This window comes from Diadema setosum, chromosome 13, assembly GCF_964275005.1.
Source record: "Diadema setosum chromosome 13, eeDiaSeto1, whole genome shotgun sequence".
In the NCBI taxonomy this organism is placed as follows: Eukaryota; Metazoa; Echinodermata; class Echinoidea; order Diadematoida; family Diadematidae; genus Diadema; species Diadema setosum.
Window position 1 is genome coordinate 36634285 of NC_092697.1, and position 16674 is coordinate 36650958.

Sequence of the window (16674 nt, forward strand, 5' to 3'; positions counted from 1 at the left end):
CCAAAAGTTGATAGGCACAACTTCACCCCCTAATACACATACATGCTAAGTTTCATTAGGATACCTCAACAGGTTTCGATAGTTACCTTGTCCACAAAATTCATTACGGACGGACGGAAGGACGGACGGACGGACGGACGGACGGAAGGACGGACGGACGGAAGGACGGACGGACAACCCGAAAACATAATGCCTCCGGCACCACTTCGTGGCGGAGGCATAAAAAACATAGCATTCATCACACGTACACACACACACACACACGCACAAGAAAAAAAAAAACGAGGAGAAAGAAAGAACACAAATTTGTTGTAATATATCACGTGCTATAAGACTGGTTTTCACCGTGGGGTGGCTGTTTCTCATTAAAGTTTGTTTTCAGCTTTATCAGGTATATACAGTATCTGGTGTTACTTTCCACGTATGAACGGTCAAATGCCATTTCTCATTTTTGTCATTCAATGCTGGTCATTGCACTTTTGCCAAACACTCCATACAATTCACAACTCTTTACTCAGTGGATATGTAAGAGAAGGGACTAAAATGTTGGAAATATACCATCTCCACTCAAAGGAAAAAAGAATGCTTGTGTCGAATGTACCAGTAATATGAGTCGCAGTGCTCATAGTTATTATGCAACCTCTTCTTACACACACACACACACACACACACACACACACACACAAACACATACACACACACATAAACTCCATCATATGTGTAGGGACACTTGCACAGAAAACTGAAACATACTGGAAACTCCTGTGCAACTAGATATAATTTCTTCTTGACCCTCTCGGGCTGAAATTCACAACGGTATTTGACTAGCAGTCTGTGGATTATGCAAATGGCTATTGCAAAAATGCACTTGAAACATGGTATACTCCAACAGACATATAATAATAAGTGCATGTTGACACATGAATGTGCAATGTATATCTATCTTGTGCTTGTTTTAGATAAGTCCATGAATTTTAAACAATGCATTTGATTTGCCCTGGTGTTTTGCTGATACTAGACGTGTTCATCATCATATTCACAGTACTGAATTTTGCTCACACGACTTGAACCATGCACAGACAACCAATTCAAACCACATTCTAAAATGACTGTCGGTTTAACACAGACATATTAAGTCCAGCATAAGAACCTACCACAATTTAATTAAACTGTTAATGTTCATTCATTTGACCTTACATACAACATAACTTACACTAAGTAACCATAAACATCCGACATATACATGTTCTAATCATTTGAATACATACTGTACATACATTTAATCTTTTTTTTATGTACAACAGAATGATACTTCAAATCATAAAAGATGTTCTTCTAATGGGTGGGTGATACTTTTCTCCATAAACGACTTTACATATCTAGTTCACCCCAAAACATTTTCTCTCCTCAATTTGGCCTATGCTAGAATATTTATTTCTACATGTATTTACAGTACAACGTACCTTTTTTCTTTTTTCTATCTGGATTTTTGGAATAGTATAACCTTGCAAACACAAACAGGATTACAAATTAATATGCCTTACTTTTGGGGAATTAAAAAATTGTGATGTAACTAATTTCCAAATAATAATAATAAATCTTTTAAAAAAATCAGTATTGCGTTACTAAGTGATGTACATGTACTGCGCTGCCAAACGATGTGCCTACATACACAATACTGTTCCAAAACAATGAATTGTAGAGTTTGTATTTGTATCGCGCAGATCTTAACCACACGTGGCATGAAATCCAGCTACCCATCGACATATTACCAATATTTATAAGAATGTTTGCTTGATTTGGTTCATTTACTGCAAATTCAAATAGTCTACAGGTAGAGCTGTCCTATCATGAGAAATGGGAAAAATAAGTTATTGTTCATCAACAATATTTGTACAAAAATGCAATGTTCTTTTAGACAAGTATGCCTGTGATGAACTTGATTCTTAAACAGTACTCGTTTATACATTTCTTGTATTTAAAAAGTCTGTTAAACTATTAAATCATGAGGCAGGATGCTACATGGACTGTATGAAACTGAAAAAGAAAAATACATATTTATATCAATATATATATAAAGGACAAGCAATTACTCTAATCATAATTCTATAAAATAATTCTTTTGAGGGGGACTTTCAACAATAAGAATAACAGGCGGATCATATTGACAGATTTGAATGTCTTTGCTAAAATAAGTGCTGAATGTTTCTAGTGTTATTATATCTTGCATGAGAAAGGAAAGAGCTAAAAAGAGCTGTTCAGTCCCTCCTTGCAGCTATTGGGCTGTCGCATACCATGAACCTTCTTATTTCATGTGAAAAGTGCATTAAATCAATAATTTGCACCAATACGACATTCACACAAGTCAACACTGCCCCCCAGTGAAATATGATCAAGTGCTAGGAAATTTGTTTTAGTGGCACTCACATACAAATGAGAAGTTTGATGATGAAGCAAAATATGTGATGGGGGTCTCTGATTTGTTCTAGCAGTGGCAACTGCAGCACTTTTCACACTTTCATTTCAATACAAAAATCTGGTTTATTTGCAGCTACAGACTACATCCGAATATCACTGGCTGAGTATTTATTTCATAACAACATACAAAGAATCAGAGGTTGACTCCGCTTTGACAGTTTGCATTTTAAATTGCATATCACGTCACATTTCTTTATCTGCTCAGAACGGATCTGTTTGGAACTATTTACAGAGTTTACGGGCTTTATAAAGTCCAGCGTCAATCTCACTACCCAACTTTATGTACATGGCGGTGATTATATTTGTATAATACATATTTGATCTGTTTATGTATAGTTCAATGCAGAAGCTGGAAAAGAAAGGATTAGGGCTTGTAAAGCTCACAGTGTGCAAAACACAATCATACTCATTAAACTTGACAAGAAAAGAAATGGATAAAAGAGTCTTCAACGATACATATCATATGTGTACTTACATTATGTAACAGCAAATTCAAAGTGTACGGGTTGTAGTAACAGCATTTATTGTGCAAATAGTTTGCTGAGATTTCTACTTTATTCCTATCTTAATTCTTGAATGATGGAAACATGTTATAAGTCTTTGGCAAGCCAAATCATGCACCTCTCCATTCCTCCCTTTAAAGTCCATCATCTACACAATGTACGGCACATTCTTAAAGACTAAGACTTCTCCTGAGCATGGAGTAGGACTGGATATGTGTATCATCTGCATACAGTTTCAAAATAGTTTTTACAGATTTTTTCACACTAGCACTATTAGAGAGAATCATTGAGATCTTTTCACACTAGCACTATTAGAGAGAATCATTGCTTCTTTGTCAATCTACTGTCAAAGTAAAGTAACAATTGTAGCTTTTACAGGCAAATATCTGTTTGATGCAGCTTAAATTCTTTAAAAGAAAGTTGATTCTCTTTCTTTGGCAACTTTAAAATTCGAATAGTGATCATGCCTTGACGTCAGATCACTAATGATTTTTTTTTCGTCTTTACTTTTCTATCATTTTCAATGCATTCTATTATTTTGCATTTTTCAAATGTCTTCACAAACTTATTTCAAAAAATGTTCCTTTTTTTTTAACAATTATTATTAGTAGTAGTTTATTCATTTATCTTTTTTTAGGGGGGGGGGGGACATTTCACATTTGGGTCCTTTAGCGAACAATGAAATAAAGAATGTTAAACTGAGTAGTAATCTGCTTTGCAGACAGGCATTAACGCACTGTCACTGTAGAAGATTATCTTCAGGTCACAGAAAAATTAATTGTACCATATCTTCTATAAAAAAAAAGTGCAATTGAAGTAGTTATTAAGGTATGAATTAGAGACATGTTAAAGGTCAACATTAGCAAAAAAGTCACTAAAAAGTGATGATGCCATGAACATCGATATTTCTTGTGTATCAAATCATTTTCCTCCACGTCTAGGGAACTGCGTTAGGAATATAAATTTGTCATGCTCTGTGCACATGCACTCATTAATATATTGTAAAAGTGGAATTTTTGCACAATCTGCGCGACCAAAAACTAGCCTGAAAACAAAAGCATGCAAATACGTTTGCTTCTCATATGTACCACTATTTCATGTCTTCAATCTATGGAATTAAAAACATGCAAAATTCATTTTACCAGCAGAGTGGGAAAAATTACTTGTGTGAAAATATCCACTTTTAAAGTACAGTATATGCCGCTGTGAGCTGGTAAATTTGGGTGGGAGCACAGTGTTATAATGCCCCACATTTCAAACCTTGCACACAATGGACAAGTGATGTTACTGTACAAGTAAACTAAACCTCACGATCTACCCTGGCTACCAAATACATATTTTACAGGGGAAGGACACATGTATCTATCGTACATCGTGGATTGATGCAATAACACGACAACTGTTCTTCCTACTTAATTTCATGTGGGGCTGTCTCTCAAAAATCTGGCTCTTCAGATTTTTGAGAGTCAGCCCTACATGCATAGTCTCTCCTTTGCCACCCAAAATGTTTGCCATTTCCAAAATTCAATATTCAAATTTTAATATTCAAAATTACCCAAATATGGACAGCTTGGCTCAAAATGTAAAGTGTGTGTGAAAGTTGCATTTCAAAGAAACTATAAACAACAATGAAGTAATGAATACATCTTCAAAGTATATATCCTGATTTTAAGCACAGTCAACTCTGTATGAGTTGAAGTAGTAGACGATAGCGGCGAGTATCTGTCTAGGTCGATAACAAACCTCAAAACACAATATGAAAGGGCATGGTTTGTGATATACTGCATATAAGTCACAGCTTTTCCTCCTGTCCTTCGAGATTTGAGTTGACTGTAATCGCTTTTTTTACTTCATACTTGGAACTTAATGAAGTGGTCTTGATTGACTGAGACAAAAAAGCTACTACTACCCACCTACAGCTGTAAACATAGAATTATGAATTGTGAAGAACATGCAATGTGATGCAGAACATGCAATGTGATGCAAAACATGACATCATTTGGAAATCAACATATCAAATATACAAAAATTGGCAGACTAGTTAACCTATTAGCAACTGGAACACCCCAAACTGCCCATCTTCTTACTTCCTAAAACACTCAAAACCGCAAAAGGTCAAGGAAAGTACGTCTGAATTATTTCTGCGACACACCATTCTCTTGGTAAAGTCTTGATAGGCTTTCAAATAATCAACTTACAATAGACAAAAATAAACATGTAGTGAGCTATTTTACATCATTTAGCAAGTTGTCAAAATGAGAGCAATATTCCTGTACCTTCCAGGAAACCATAGGCCATTATGTACAGAATCTTCCGTTGCTAAAGGGTTAAAAACTTGCCTCATCAAGGAACCTTGATGAAAAATATATTGCCATGGCTATAACTAAATGTAGAGAAGCATATGCAAAAAAAAAAAAGAAAGATTATTATTTGTCTTGTGTGCCTGAACAAAGACAGCTCTAGTCAAACAATGCAAACATGGCACTAGCTGCCAATGGGCAGATAAACACGTCTTATATTATATATCATTGTAATTGCACAGAAAAAACAAAGAGTAGAATCATTTCATCAAGGGCTCCACACTTACAATTTTGTGGTTTTCCATATCATGCATTGGAATTGTCGAGCACTGTCATGCATATGAAGATGTAATAAATTAATGGAAAAATGGAATCCCATTTTCTTTGCTCATTTTCCAGTAATAAATTATCAATACATGAAAGTTCATGGTGTATTGTTTAGGCTAAAGTTTAGTTGGGGAACATAACTGAAACTCTGATGCAAAGGTTGTCTTTTTGTTTCAAAGTAGTCCTAAATGAATATCAAAGTCATGATACATCATACTGTCAAACGAGGAATGTTCGCGTGCATTTGAATTTCGCGAATTTCGCGAGCGCCGAGATTCGCGAAATTAAAATGCACGCTAAAGTTCTTGTCTACACTATATGCATTGAATGCCAGTGGCAGTTCACGAAAATTTCATGCCGCAAAAAAGGCCATCTCCAATTCGAGAAAAATTCATGCCGCGAATATATCATGTTTTATAGTATACATGGCAAGGATTCGACGAAAAGTATCATTTACCAAGTGGCTGAAATTCACTGACTCAACATGAATTGTCCCTCATACTCATAAATGTGTTAGTGACTTGAGTTAATGGCTTTCAGTAGTTTTTTGAATAGTTTGTTTGCTCAGAGCTGGTCTAACATATCCTTTGCTAAACAGGTATGAGCAGAATCTAACACTGAATCATAACCCTTTCAAATCAAAGTCAATAAGTTCTCATTTGAGATGCCTTTACAAATATGATGTGAGAGTTCTTACGATCAATAAATATGAGTTTATGCTCAAATATGAAGGTGATGTGAGCCTGGTCCCATATTGTATCCTCCCCTGACCTCCTAATGCAAAACACGATTTTCAGGCTCTTATCACTGCCCCCTACCAAAGTAAATCTGAACAAAAACCAGTCATCACTGCAGTCATAGCAAAGCTTTGCATTGCTGCTATGTCTGCAACTCTTATGCAACTGCTGATAGTGGTGCATCCTTACACTAGGTGCACCCAAGCAAGCTGAAGTGATTCCTTTTAGATTTCTTGTGACTGTATTTACTTCGGTGTAGATAAACACCATAAAAACAACACTGGAAACAATTAATTGTATACTTTGAATGCTTGTAGAAAATTTTTTCCAATGGAAATCAAAATGTCTAGATCTGTATCTATCTCTAGCGTAACAGAAATTAGATTTCATGTGATACCAAATCAAAGGGATCCAATTTACGTGTTCTGCCAAAATTTCCTTTTGATAAATACTGACGAGCTTCATGGTCTTACCATAATCTGTATAAATGCATATGTGCATGAAGTGAGCATGGTACATCAATACCAAGCTAAGATTGATGTGGGGGATGGGGGGGGGGGGGGCTGATACCCTATGGGAAGGGACGAAGTAGGCATTAGGAGATCACCAGACTTGGAACTCAAAGTCATCGTCCTGCTTGAACACTCTGAAGAAGACGAGGATGGTGATGAAGCACCATGTGTTGCCAAAAATTATCAGAAGAAGAGCCGCCCACGTTATCTGAACAAAGATATAGAAAGAGAGTCAATCACAGCAATGTATCAATGATTGAGCTTGACTTAACAGGAACTTCCTAGTATCACACAGCAGTAGTTCTAGATATAGGCAGGGTACTTAAACATTGATTTTCACCAATACACAGGAATTTTGCCATGTTTAGCATCATTTCTCGAGACATACAGACCAACTACTAGTTGGTGGCCAAGTTCTTGGTTCAAACCATTATTCAAGGGCCACTAGAACATATCATCTGAGCTTTTCCCAAGTAATTACAGATTAAGCATCTCCCAGTAGATAAATAATACAATGATGCTAACTTTGAGACAGGACTCTTATTGTGAGGATAGCATTTCTGTTGCGGCATGCTATGTATGCATAGAGGATAGATATATTTTGAGCAAATTTTGACATTTAAGCAAATACCATGAATCAAGAATCAGGTTCGTTCATAAGGAATGCAACATGCCAGAGAGACGACTACTACTTAGTTCAGTTACTGCTATGGAGAAGGCGAAAACAAGGATGGTATGTATGCAAATGACTCACCGTCCCGACATGTAAGAGAACGAGGGGCAGGCCGTATGCTGAGAGAACGATACCAGAAGTGAGGAAGTAGCAGAGTTCCTGCAATGCACTACTGGTGGCTCCAATGCTGTCAGAGCTGGCAAGCCTGTTGCCGATCATGATGGGAAGTGGGCACATGACGTAGAATACAACCACAAACATTGGCCACCACACCCTGTTGGATATATGAAATTAAAGGCATTATTTACCACTTGAAGATGAAACAAAAACCCAGCTTTAGTACTTCAAAATACTTCTAAAATATGAGTCAGGGATAGAAACAACCAATCTAAAAATTTGAATCAGTATAATCACTGTTAAAGGACAAGTTCACCTTCATAAACATAAGGATTGAGAGAATGTAGCAATATTAGTAGAACACATCATTGAAAGTTTGAGGAAAATCAGACAATCCGTTCAAAAGTTATAAATTTTTGAAGTTTTTGTGCAGTAACCGCTGGATGAGAAGACTACTGCAGTGTATGAATAACTTAGATGTCACATGCGTACAACAATATAAGGAAAATATAAAGAGAATTTCACAAAATTCCATCTTTTGAAAAAAGTACACATTCCCTTGACTCGTTACTGACATAATATGTTATGGGTAATATCATTCCCATTGCCTTCAGAAAGAGGCAAGTCAAGTGCTCTTTTATTATGCGAAAAAAGTGAAAATATGTTGAATTTTCTTTTACATTTTCTTTATACTGTTGTACGTATATGACTCACAAGCTGTAGTAATCTCCTCATCCAGCGGTTCCAACACAAAAATTTTAAAAATTCATAACTTTTGCATCGATTGTCCAATTTTCCTCAAACTTTCACTGATGTGTTCTACTGATATTGTTGCATTCTCTCAATCCTTATGTTTATGAAGGTGAACTTGTCCTGTATTGTTAAATACGTGTGCAAAATATGAACAATAAGTATAACAAAAATGTTTCTAGACTAAACCGTCTACAGTTATGGTTTATTGAGAAAAACAGTGATATCTTCTTATATCTTAGGCTTTATTGCAAAGCTTTTATATGGTAGGATGTTTTGTGATACAACTGAACTACACAATGCATGAAATGTGATATCTCAAACATTTTTTAAATCACTGCTCCCAAAGGTAAACAGTACCTTTCTTTCAAGTCTACAAGTGTAAACTTGAAAGAAATGTTCATTGCAAATGCAACAGCGCTACTAGTGCATTCAAGATGCACTGTGAGAGCAGTGGTCAATAGCTAGCAAATATTCTATCATGGATATCTCACATTTCTTTTATTCAGGCTCCACAGTCGGTGACATTGATTGTCACATGAGCTGCTTCTGTATCAAGTGATGAGAAACTCCCAAATGAATGACAATGTCTATAACTTAATCTCTTATCACCAAACAAAATAAAAAACTTTGTCTCAAACTGATAATTGAGTACATAAATGAGATTTCTTTAATCCTTTCACATAAAAAAAAAAAAGATCAGGACCACTGAAGACAGTTAGTACAGCATGCCATACTTATCCAGCTGATATTTCTTAAAATAATCTAACATAGAGGTCTGTACTATGCAGAGGGAGATTGAGCTAACATCGACCCCTAAAAACAAACAAGCAAACAAACAAACAAACAAACACTTCTTTTTTGTGTGTCACCTCATGGATCAAATCTGAAAATACTTACTGTCCAAGTCCAGGAATTGCACAGGCCAGGACATTCATGAGAATCCCCATGGAGGCCGAGAAGGCCAAACCCACTAAGCTGAAAGCATAGAAATTGGAGAATATTGTTCACGTAAGTACTACTGCATCATGATCACTTGACTTTCATAGTTATAACTTTCCAATGGTGATGCAGGATATTGATATGAATATATATATATTTTTTTCCGTATCTGTAGATCGAATAATAACAGTAATTATGACAAATAATAATCATTATTGTACCAATTTAACTAGCAGAGTAATTAGTAATCAAAAAGAAAGAACACAGAAATCAAATCACAAAATTAAATCTCATGTTAATTCAGTGCTCTCAGTGCTGACCACAGTTCACATGCAAATTACAGGTAATGATGTCACACCTTTGAAGCCCTCCCACTGGCCACCACATTAATATTTTTGCTAAATTCTCTTTTTTCGAATGAAATCAAAATCAAATTTTGATGTTCTTTCCAATATCTTTGAAGAGTTTCAATGACTTAAGCAGTTATTTGAATCATTTAGGAGAGTCAGAGTCACTCAGTTACTTAAAAAAAAAAGAAACATTATCCATCTTTATCTTTTTTTCACTTGTCCATGTACACAATGGAAGAACTATGTGGCAATTACATAATCCTCTCACCCAATTGCATGACTGCAACCAATATTACTCTCTTAGGAACACTATGCTATTCTATAAACCTATCTGGTTTCAAAGAAAGTCGTTATCACATGTCCAAACTACACTCATTTCATCACAGTGACCATGCAATGGAGTTTTTCTTTTGAAGCTAGATATATCCAATTTTTTTCTTCTTTCTCCTGACTGTGAGGAGGGCTCCTTGAGCATTATGTCAATTACTGAACACACATCTGTATTAACAAACATCACTTACCCTATTATGTGTAGGAAGTCAGAGCACCAGGACAATGCAGAGCATGAAATGTAATCACAAAGTTGAGAAAATGTGTCATGATTGGAACAAAACATGATATCAGGCTTACAGTCGTATAGAATAAACATTAAATAAAATGATACCAGTATGCATATTCAATTTTTGTTACCAGTGAGATTAGCTCATCTCTGATTCAGTTAAGTGTCTTTTATACCACAGATGCAGAATTATTTGCAATAACATAAGATCTACAAGAATTTGTGGATTTTCCGCTACCTTTGGCTAGCACGAATTCTAAAACCCACAAAAATATATTTACAATCGTCTACAATTGTATGCACACGTTGAATCGTCGAGTACTAGTAGTATCATGTGCGTATTAATGAATGTGTGTGCATACACCATGTATGTGTCCTAGTATTCATCTGAGCAGGCGCGGTGGAGCACCCCAATTTGCATCTCATTATCGCCCCGTTCTACTGTAAAAGTGGATATTTTCGCGCGACTAATTTTTCGCGCTAGGCCGGGTCAGAAGAGTTTCGCGTGTTTTTAATTCCGCGGAATCAAGACATCACGCACAGGAACGTATGGCAAGCAAAAATATTCGCGTGTTCTTATTTTCGCGCTAGTTTCTGGTTGCGCAAAATGCGCGAAAATTTCAACACCGCGAACATTTCCACTTTTACAGTATTTGAATTTCCAACGGGCATCCACGGCTGCCCGAAACTGTGTGCATGAAAAAGTCAAATCTTTACCTTCTCCTTGTGCCGCTATGCGTGCCGCTAGTAAACTCAAACTTCCCACACTATCTAAGTTTTTAAAAACCTTCCTTTTGATGAAAAAGTTATGAAATTTGCTGCACTAGAACTTGAGATATTAAAGCGTTTTGAAAATCACCTCTCGCAAAACATGCTCTCTGTTTTTTTCCGACTGGACTATGGCTGGGCTCCAATGTGTCCGAAACTGGCAACATAAGTTCATCAGGCCTCAATCCATATATGGTGAAAGTTTTCGCTTTGTACCACCTGTACTTTTTGAGAAATCAACTTGTTTCTACAGGGTTTGGAATAGAAAATTGTAGTCGGCGAAACAATTGAAAATGACGTCATTTCTTTTCCCGTAATATTGGGCATGCGTGGTACGTGAGATTCAGGATTTCGTGCTCATTGTTGGTTTGCATGTGACGCAGTCAATTTTGCTGAGTGTCGCACGGCGGTGATTGCTGAGCTGCTGCCGCGCACGCTGCATGCAGCAATGCGTTGTGTGTGCTGTGACATGCAACGCCACAGTGACGCGATTAATTATACATGGGACCAACCTGTACGCTTTGCGTTCGTGTCATTTTTGACATCACCTTCTGTTTTTTTCCGACACAACCATGGCCGGGAATATTATGGTATGAAATTTAAAATGCAAGCAGATAAATAAATTTCGGTGTACTTTGTTTGAATGGCGCTTTTGTTCCGCAATCACACTTCGTGAATTTTAGGATGATTTTCGAGGCATATTTTTGGTAATTTTGCTCGCCAGGTTTTCGCTAAAATTTCACATTTTATCATTGTCAAATCCTTTAATATGTTATATGTGCATATTCGGACATGTTTTCAAATTCAAACTAACTCAATTTTAATCTGAAAATAGGTTTCCTGAAATTGTTATTAGCTTGAGAAGTTGTTTACTTTTTCTCAACTACGTGAGTACATGTTGTTTATTTTATGCAAATGAGGCTCGGCTGCCGATGGATTTCTGCGAGATAATTGGGGTGCTCCACCGCGCCTGTGAGCTTGTGTGTGTATATACATGCTGGTAACTCTCAGCGCAGCTAGGTCATAATGCATTTGAATGGATTGTTTGTCTGTATTTGTGTAATGTGCAGTACTCATTACAAGTCTAGAAAGAGGGATGATGCACACAAAGCAGAGATGGCAAAAGGAAGGGAGTATATCCTGTCTCCCTTGCAAGGAGCTTTCGATTTGGCGGCTACTACACATACTGCTACTGGTATTTTGGCTTATTCTGATGAAGAAAAAAAAAATCAAAATGTGATTTTTTTTTTTTTTTTGTGGTTGGAAATCTTGTTTTTCTGTTTGTTTGTTTTTTGTGGTTGGAAATCTTGTTTTTGTGGGGGGGGGGGGGTTGGGTCTTATCTGCTAGGCGTGAGTAAAAGCTTATATGGCATGTGAGCCTGATAAAGACTCTTGAGGTGCGAGTCTCACATCCCAGGTGTGGGTCTTGGTAAGTGTGGTATGCATATCTTTTTTTTTTATTTGGTTAATTGGATGAAAACATACAAGCAATTGCGCACGCAATTTAAGAACATGCGAGTACACTGTATGTCTTTGAACTGCTCGCGTGAAGATTTAACCCTGTGAAAATGAAGGCATTCACGGTATTATGTTTGTAAACTTATACCAAGTTTCACATTTTTGTTGACCTGAGAGAAAATACAGAGAAGTCTACTTGTACTGAAATATATTCAGTACAATGTGTATTTTTCTCAAGCAAAATTTTATGACATTAGATTGGCAGTTTCTCAAGATCTACACAATTTTTTCCCAAAAAAAGTACAGCCACAAATGTTTGCTCAGAGCAGAATTTCATTAAGTGTGGTTCTGAAGTGGCTACACTCATATCACAGTAAACAGCAATATAAATGATATTCAAAATCAGAACATCAACAATCAAATTTGAAGTTTAAAACTGGAACATCAACAATCAAATTTGAAGTTTAAAACTGGAACATCAACAATCAAATTTGAAGTTTAAAACTGGAACATCAACAATGAAAATAGGAAAATAGTAATATGATTTACGAATTTGATTGTTGGTGTTCAGTTTCGACAAATACAGGGCAGGATTATCGAGCTTTACATATATATACAATGTTTCATCGCAGAAAATTGCCTTGATCATGGGGCAAAGTGTGAGAAAGTTGGCAGTAGTCTGCGATCCTAGCTTGCGCCAGCTCGCCACAACAGTTACGTGAATAATAGTTTACTGTATGCCTCCTTCATCCATCCCGATATCCGACCCCATCACATATTGCACAAACCAACCACGCGGGCGAGGTTTGTGTTTGTGTGTGTGTGTGTCCATGTGGTGGCTGCCCGTAAATCGGTAGCTATTCACACTTCGCATGGCGTCTGCTGGTCGGGCTCGTTAAACGGTAAATGTGTAGACAAAATAAACACTAACAGACTGACGAATCGGGATAAGATTTTTTTTTTTTTTAATTATTATTTCACAGAATAATTTCGCCAACGCCGCGACTGGACATATTTCCTCTGTAATAGGTTAATAAGTGATCCCCTGCTACAGATATCAGCAGAATTCATTCATTTAAAATCATGATTGAAGCATGGAAGTTTACCACTCATTGCATTCCGTTGTGTGCCAATGAATGCACAGCACCCTGTTTGTCTAGGGTCTGCTCGCGCTCGATCACGCCACGCCGCGCAGGGAAGGGCGTTAGAGCAACCATGTGGCGTACCGTAAGTGCTTTCATCACGCACACACACATTGACACATTCATACACACTGCATCCCTACACGAAATCTCACACACATGCACACAGTACAGTGTCGGAAGACACGCTGTCGAACCCGCGGTGCCTGATAGGTAATTGAATTCGCACGCATTGCTCGATTAGGGTAAAATCTCGCACCGATAATATAGGGCCGTAAAGTGCACAATTGCCCGGTGACACGACATTTGCTCCTGCGACAATTGCTCCGGTCTTATTTTCTCCAAGGACTTAGGGTTAGGGAATAGGGTTGTGATAGGGTTTCAGGTTTATTTTGATGTGAGGATTAGGATTAGGGTGAGGGTTATGTGTTTGAGTAGGTTTTATGTTGGGCTTAGCGGACAGATATTTCATGGGAGCAATTGTCGCAGGAGCAAATGTCATGGAACCCAATTACCCTTTGACTATGAGACTAGATGTCTATGTCCCTCCAATGCAATGGACTGCAACTGATCAACTAAACCCATATTGCCAAATAGAAATGCAGCAATGCAATAATAGAGTCTAGAGGCCTGTGTTAGAGTAGAAATAAAAACATCAGGCCCTACCATGAGAAGGAACGTGTAATTTAACGTTAGATTAGGCCCTAAATCTATTCTAACAGTTAACGTTAGAACTCTACTTATTTATTTACAACACGAAATTTCATTACTAACGTTACATATTATCACTTGGTCTAATTCACATAACACCAGTCTGCGGTCATAACGACACGGCATTATCATGATTATGCTGGTACTGGTTGAACCCTACATTGGCTTATTAGTCGAACTTGATCCGATACCTGTACAAACGTGTTTATGTGGAGAATAAACTTACGCTACGTAATGTATCGTAAATAGCTTTAGGGACCTACACCGCACCGCTTGGCTCGGCTCGGCGATGCCGACGGGCGGTATCTGCTGCGTGCATTGGCAATGGCCATTGAATTTCTACAGCAACATGAAATGGTCGCTAACAACATCCTAACATTTAAACAGCCAAGTTTTTAACAGCTTGCGCAGGTCCATGGTGGTGTCCAGACAAGTCTTAAAGTCCTAAAATTTCTTTCAGAATACACATATACCGTCGATAAAATTCAATGATAAATCGTATAAATACGAGTTAACGCCACAGCATACTTACTTTTGATCCCTGCCATCTTGTTTTGCTGCAGGACAATTTAACCCGGAAGTGAAATGGCAAACCTCGTGATGTTCCGCGAGTCATAAAAATCAGGATGCGCTCTTGCGAAGATGTATACATAATAACTAGTACAGATGCTGATGTAGAATAAGGAGCCCGTTTATAGTCCCGTAAAACAGATGATACTGTATACATAATATATAAATCAAAATACTTATGTACCAAAATCAACGTAAATCAGCGTTACAATAAGGAACCTACATCTTGATACCTTGATACAGGTCTTGGTATCAAGTAACTATACACAGCCCAGTCGCTGTACATGGTACGTCGCGACAGGGCTGTACGCGCGCGACCACCAACCACTAGGAGAGCGACGTAATCGTATTACGATAGCTTTTAATTTTGATACTTAACATCATTTTTGTCACCTCAAACTCAACGAGTATACTTTTCAATATTTACTCTACATCTGATGCTTTGAGTATTCAAATGTACGCAATGAAACTTACCGAAATTGATCATCATATCCAGCATGTCCACACGGTACACAATCTTTCACGCCAGGCCTAACTATACACAGCCCAGTCGCTGTACATGGTACGTCGCGACGTACCGACGGTCAGGAATTGCGCCAGAAAGTGTCATTTATTTGTTCCACGGACTTATCGCAAGTGGTCTCCATGGACCCAGTGTGGCGAACTATTCTTCTGTAATAGAAACATGCATTTAACGTGAGTAAAGTATTCTGTTTAAAGGAGAAAAGTATACATTTTCCTAAGTTTTGTAGTTGTGTTGAGGTTCCTCACTTTGAGGCTGCATGCCGCGCTCGTCAGACGCTGTTTTCGCATAGTGTAACAGCGTCTGGTCGGGCTAGGTATCAAGGTATAAAATTAATGAAATCAAATCTTGCTTTTGCAGCAAACAATACATTCAATTAAAAAAGAAGAAGAATACTTTGTCTCTCCTACCCACTAGATAGGCCCTAAGCCAATGTCCCCCATGCACCACTCACTACCCCTCCCTTGATATGTAAAGATCGACCAACCCCAGCCTTCCCACTTTTTTACCTCGATCTTCCACCTCCCTGCTCCCTCCCTGTGCACATTAATTTTGGCTCCCGGTTCTTTCATATAATTTTCAAATTTTGAGGATTTTTCCCATTTGCTAAAATGGATAGTTAAAGTTCCCTGCCTTGATGCTAATATCGGCTTTCCTGTATCTTCTAAAATACTATTTCATCATACGAAGGCGGCTTTTTATGTTCTCTCCTTTTGAAAATCACATCTTAAGTATTCAACAAGATTTAAGATATTATTTATGGTGTTTAATTCCCACTGCGGCTCCTTCATTTCAAACCGAATTAATCTTTTCTTCTCAAGTCACAGTTTCGTCATCGACATCATCTCACATTCTCTCACAAAATTCCCACAGATTGAATTCGCGGGCTCGCAAGAATAGAACAATGAATGTTTATGAAGCAGACTTTATTACGATCAGTACTGATACGCTCGACTCACTGAGTTACGCTCAAAAAATAGAGCGCACCATGAGATCAATCGTAAAGAATTTTTTATGAAGCAGGCCCGAGTTCCGTGTACGCGATCGATGGGATTGACGTAGACAGAACTTTGGTCCTTGGATCTGTTCTATACCTGTGTACTCTGATGAAATCATTTTTATCTATTACACACACAAAAAAAAGCTCTCTCAGTAAACCCTATATACAATGAAACTCATAATTAGTAGGAGGACAAAATCTTACTTAATTTCTATTCTATTTATTTTTTTTGTCTTATCCATCTCCTCTGTCGC

At 37.5% G+C, this 16674-nt stretch overlaps 2 protein-coding genes across 2 annotated transcripts in view; both read right to left on the minus strand.

Moving 5' to 3' along the window:
- LOC140237324 (uncharacterized) overlaps positions 1–14879 on the minus strand; it is a 33344-nt gene extending 18465 nt beyond the window's left edge. The window contains exon 1 of the mRNA XM_072317262.1: positions 14860–14879. The gene's annotated coding sequence lies outside the window, so the exon portion shown is untranslated. The remainder of the gene's footprint in view (positions 1–14859) is intronic.
- On the minus strand, positions 1132–14881 carry LOC140237323 (leptin receptor gene-related protein-like). The gene is made up of 4 exons (XM_072317261.1): positions 14859–14881; positions 9298–9375; positions 7612–7804; positions 1132–7065 (listed from the first exon to the last, which is right to left on the minus strand). Exons 1-4 carry the CDS (start codon positions 14873–14875, stop codon positions 6949–6951), a joined length of 405 nt encoding a protein of 134 aa, XP_072173362.1. The 5' UTR covers positions 14876–14881; the 3' UTR covers positions 1132–6948.
- Positions 14882–16674: the final 1793 nt, after the last annotated feature.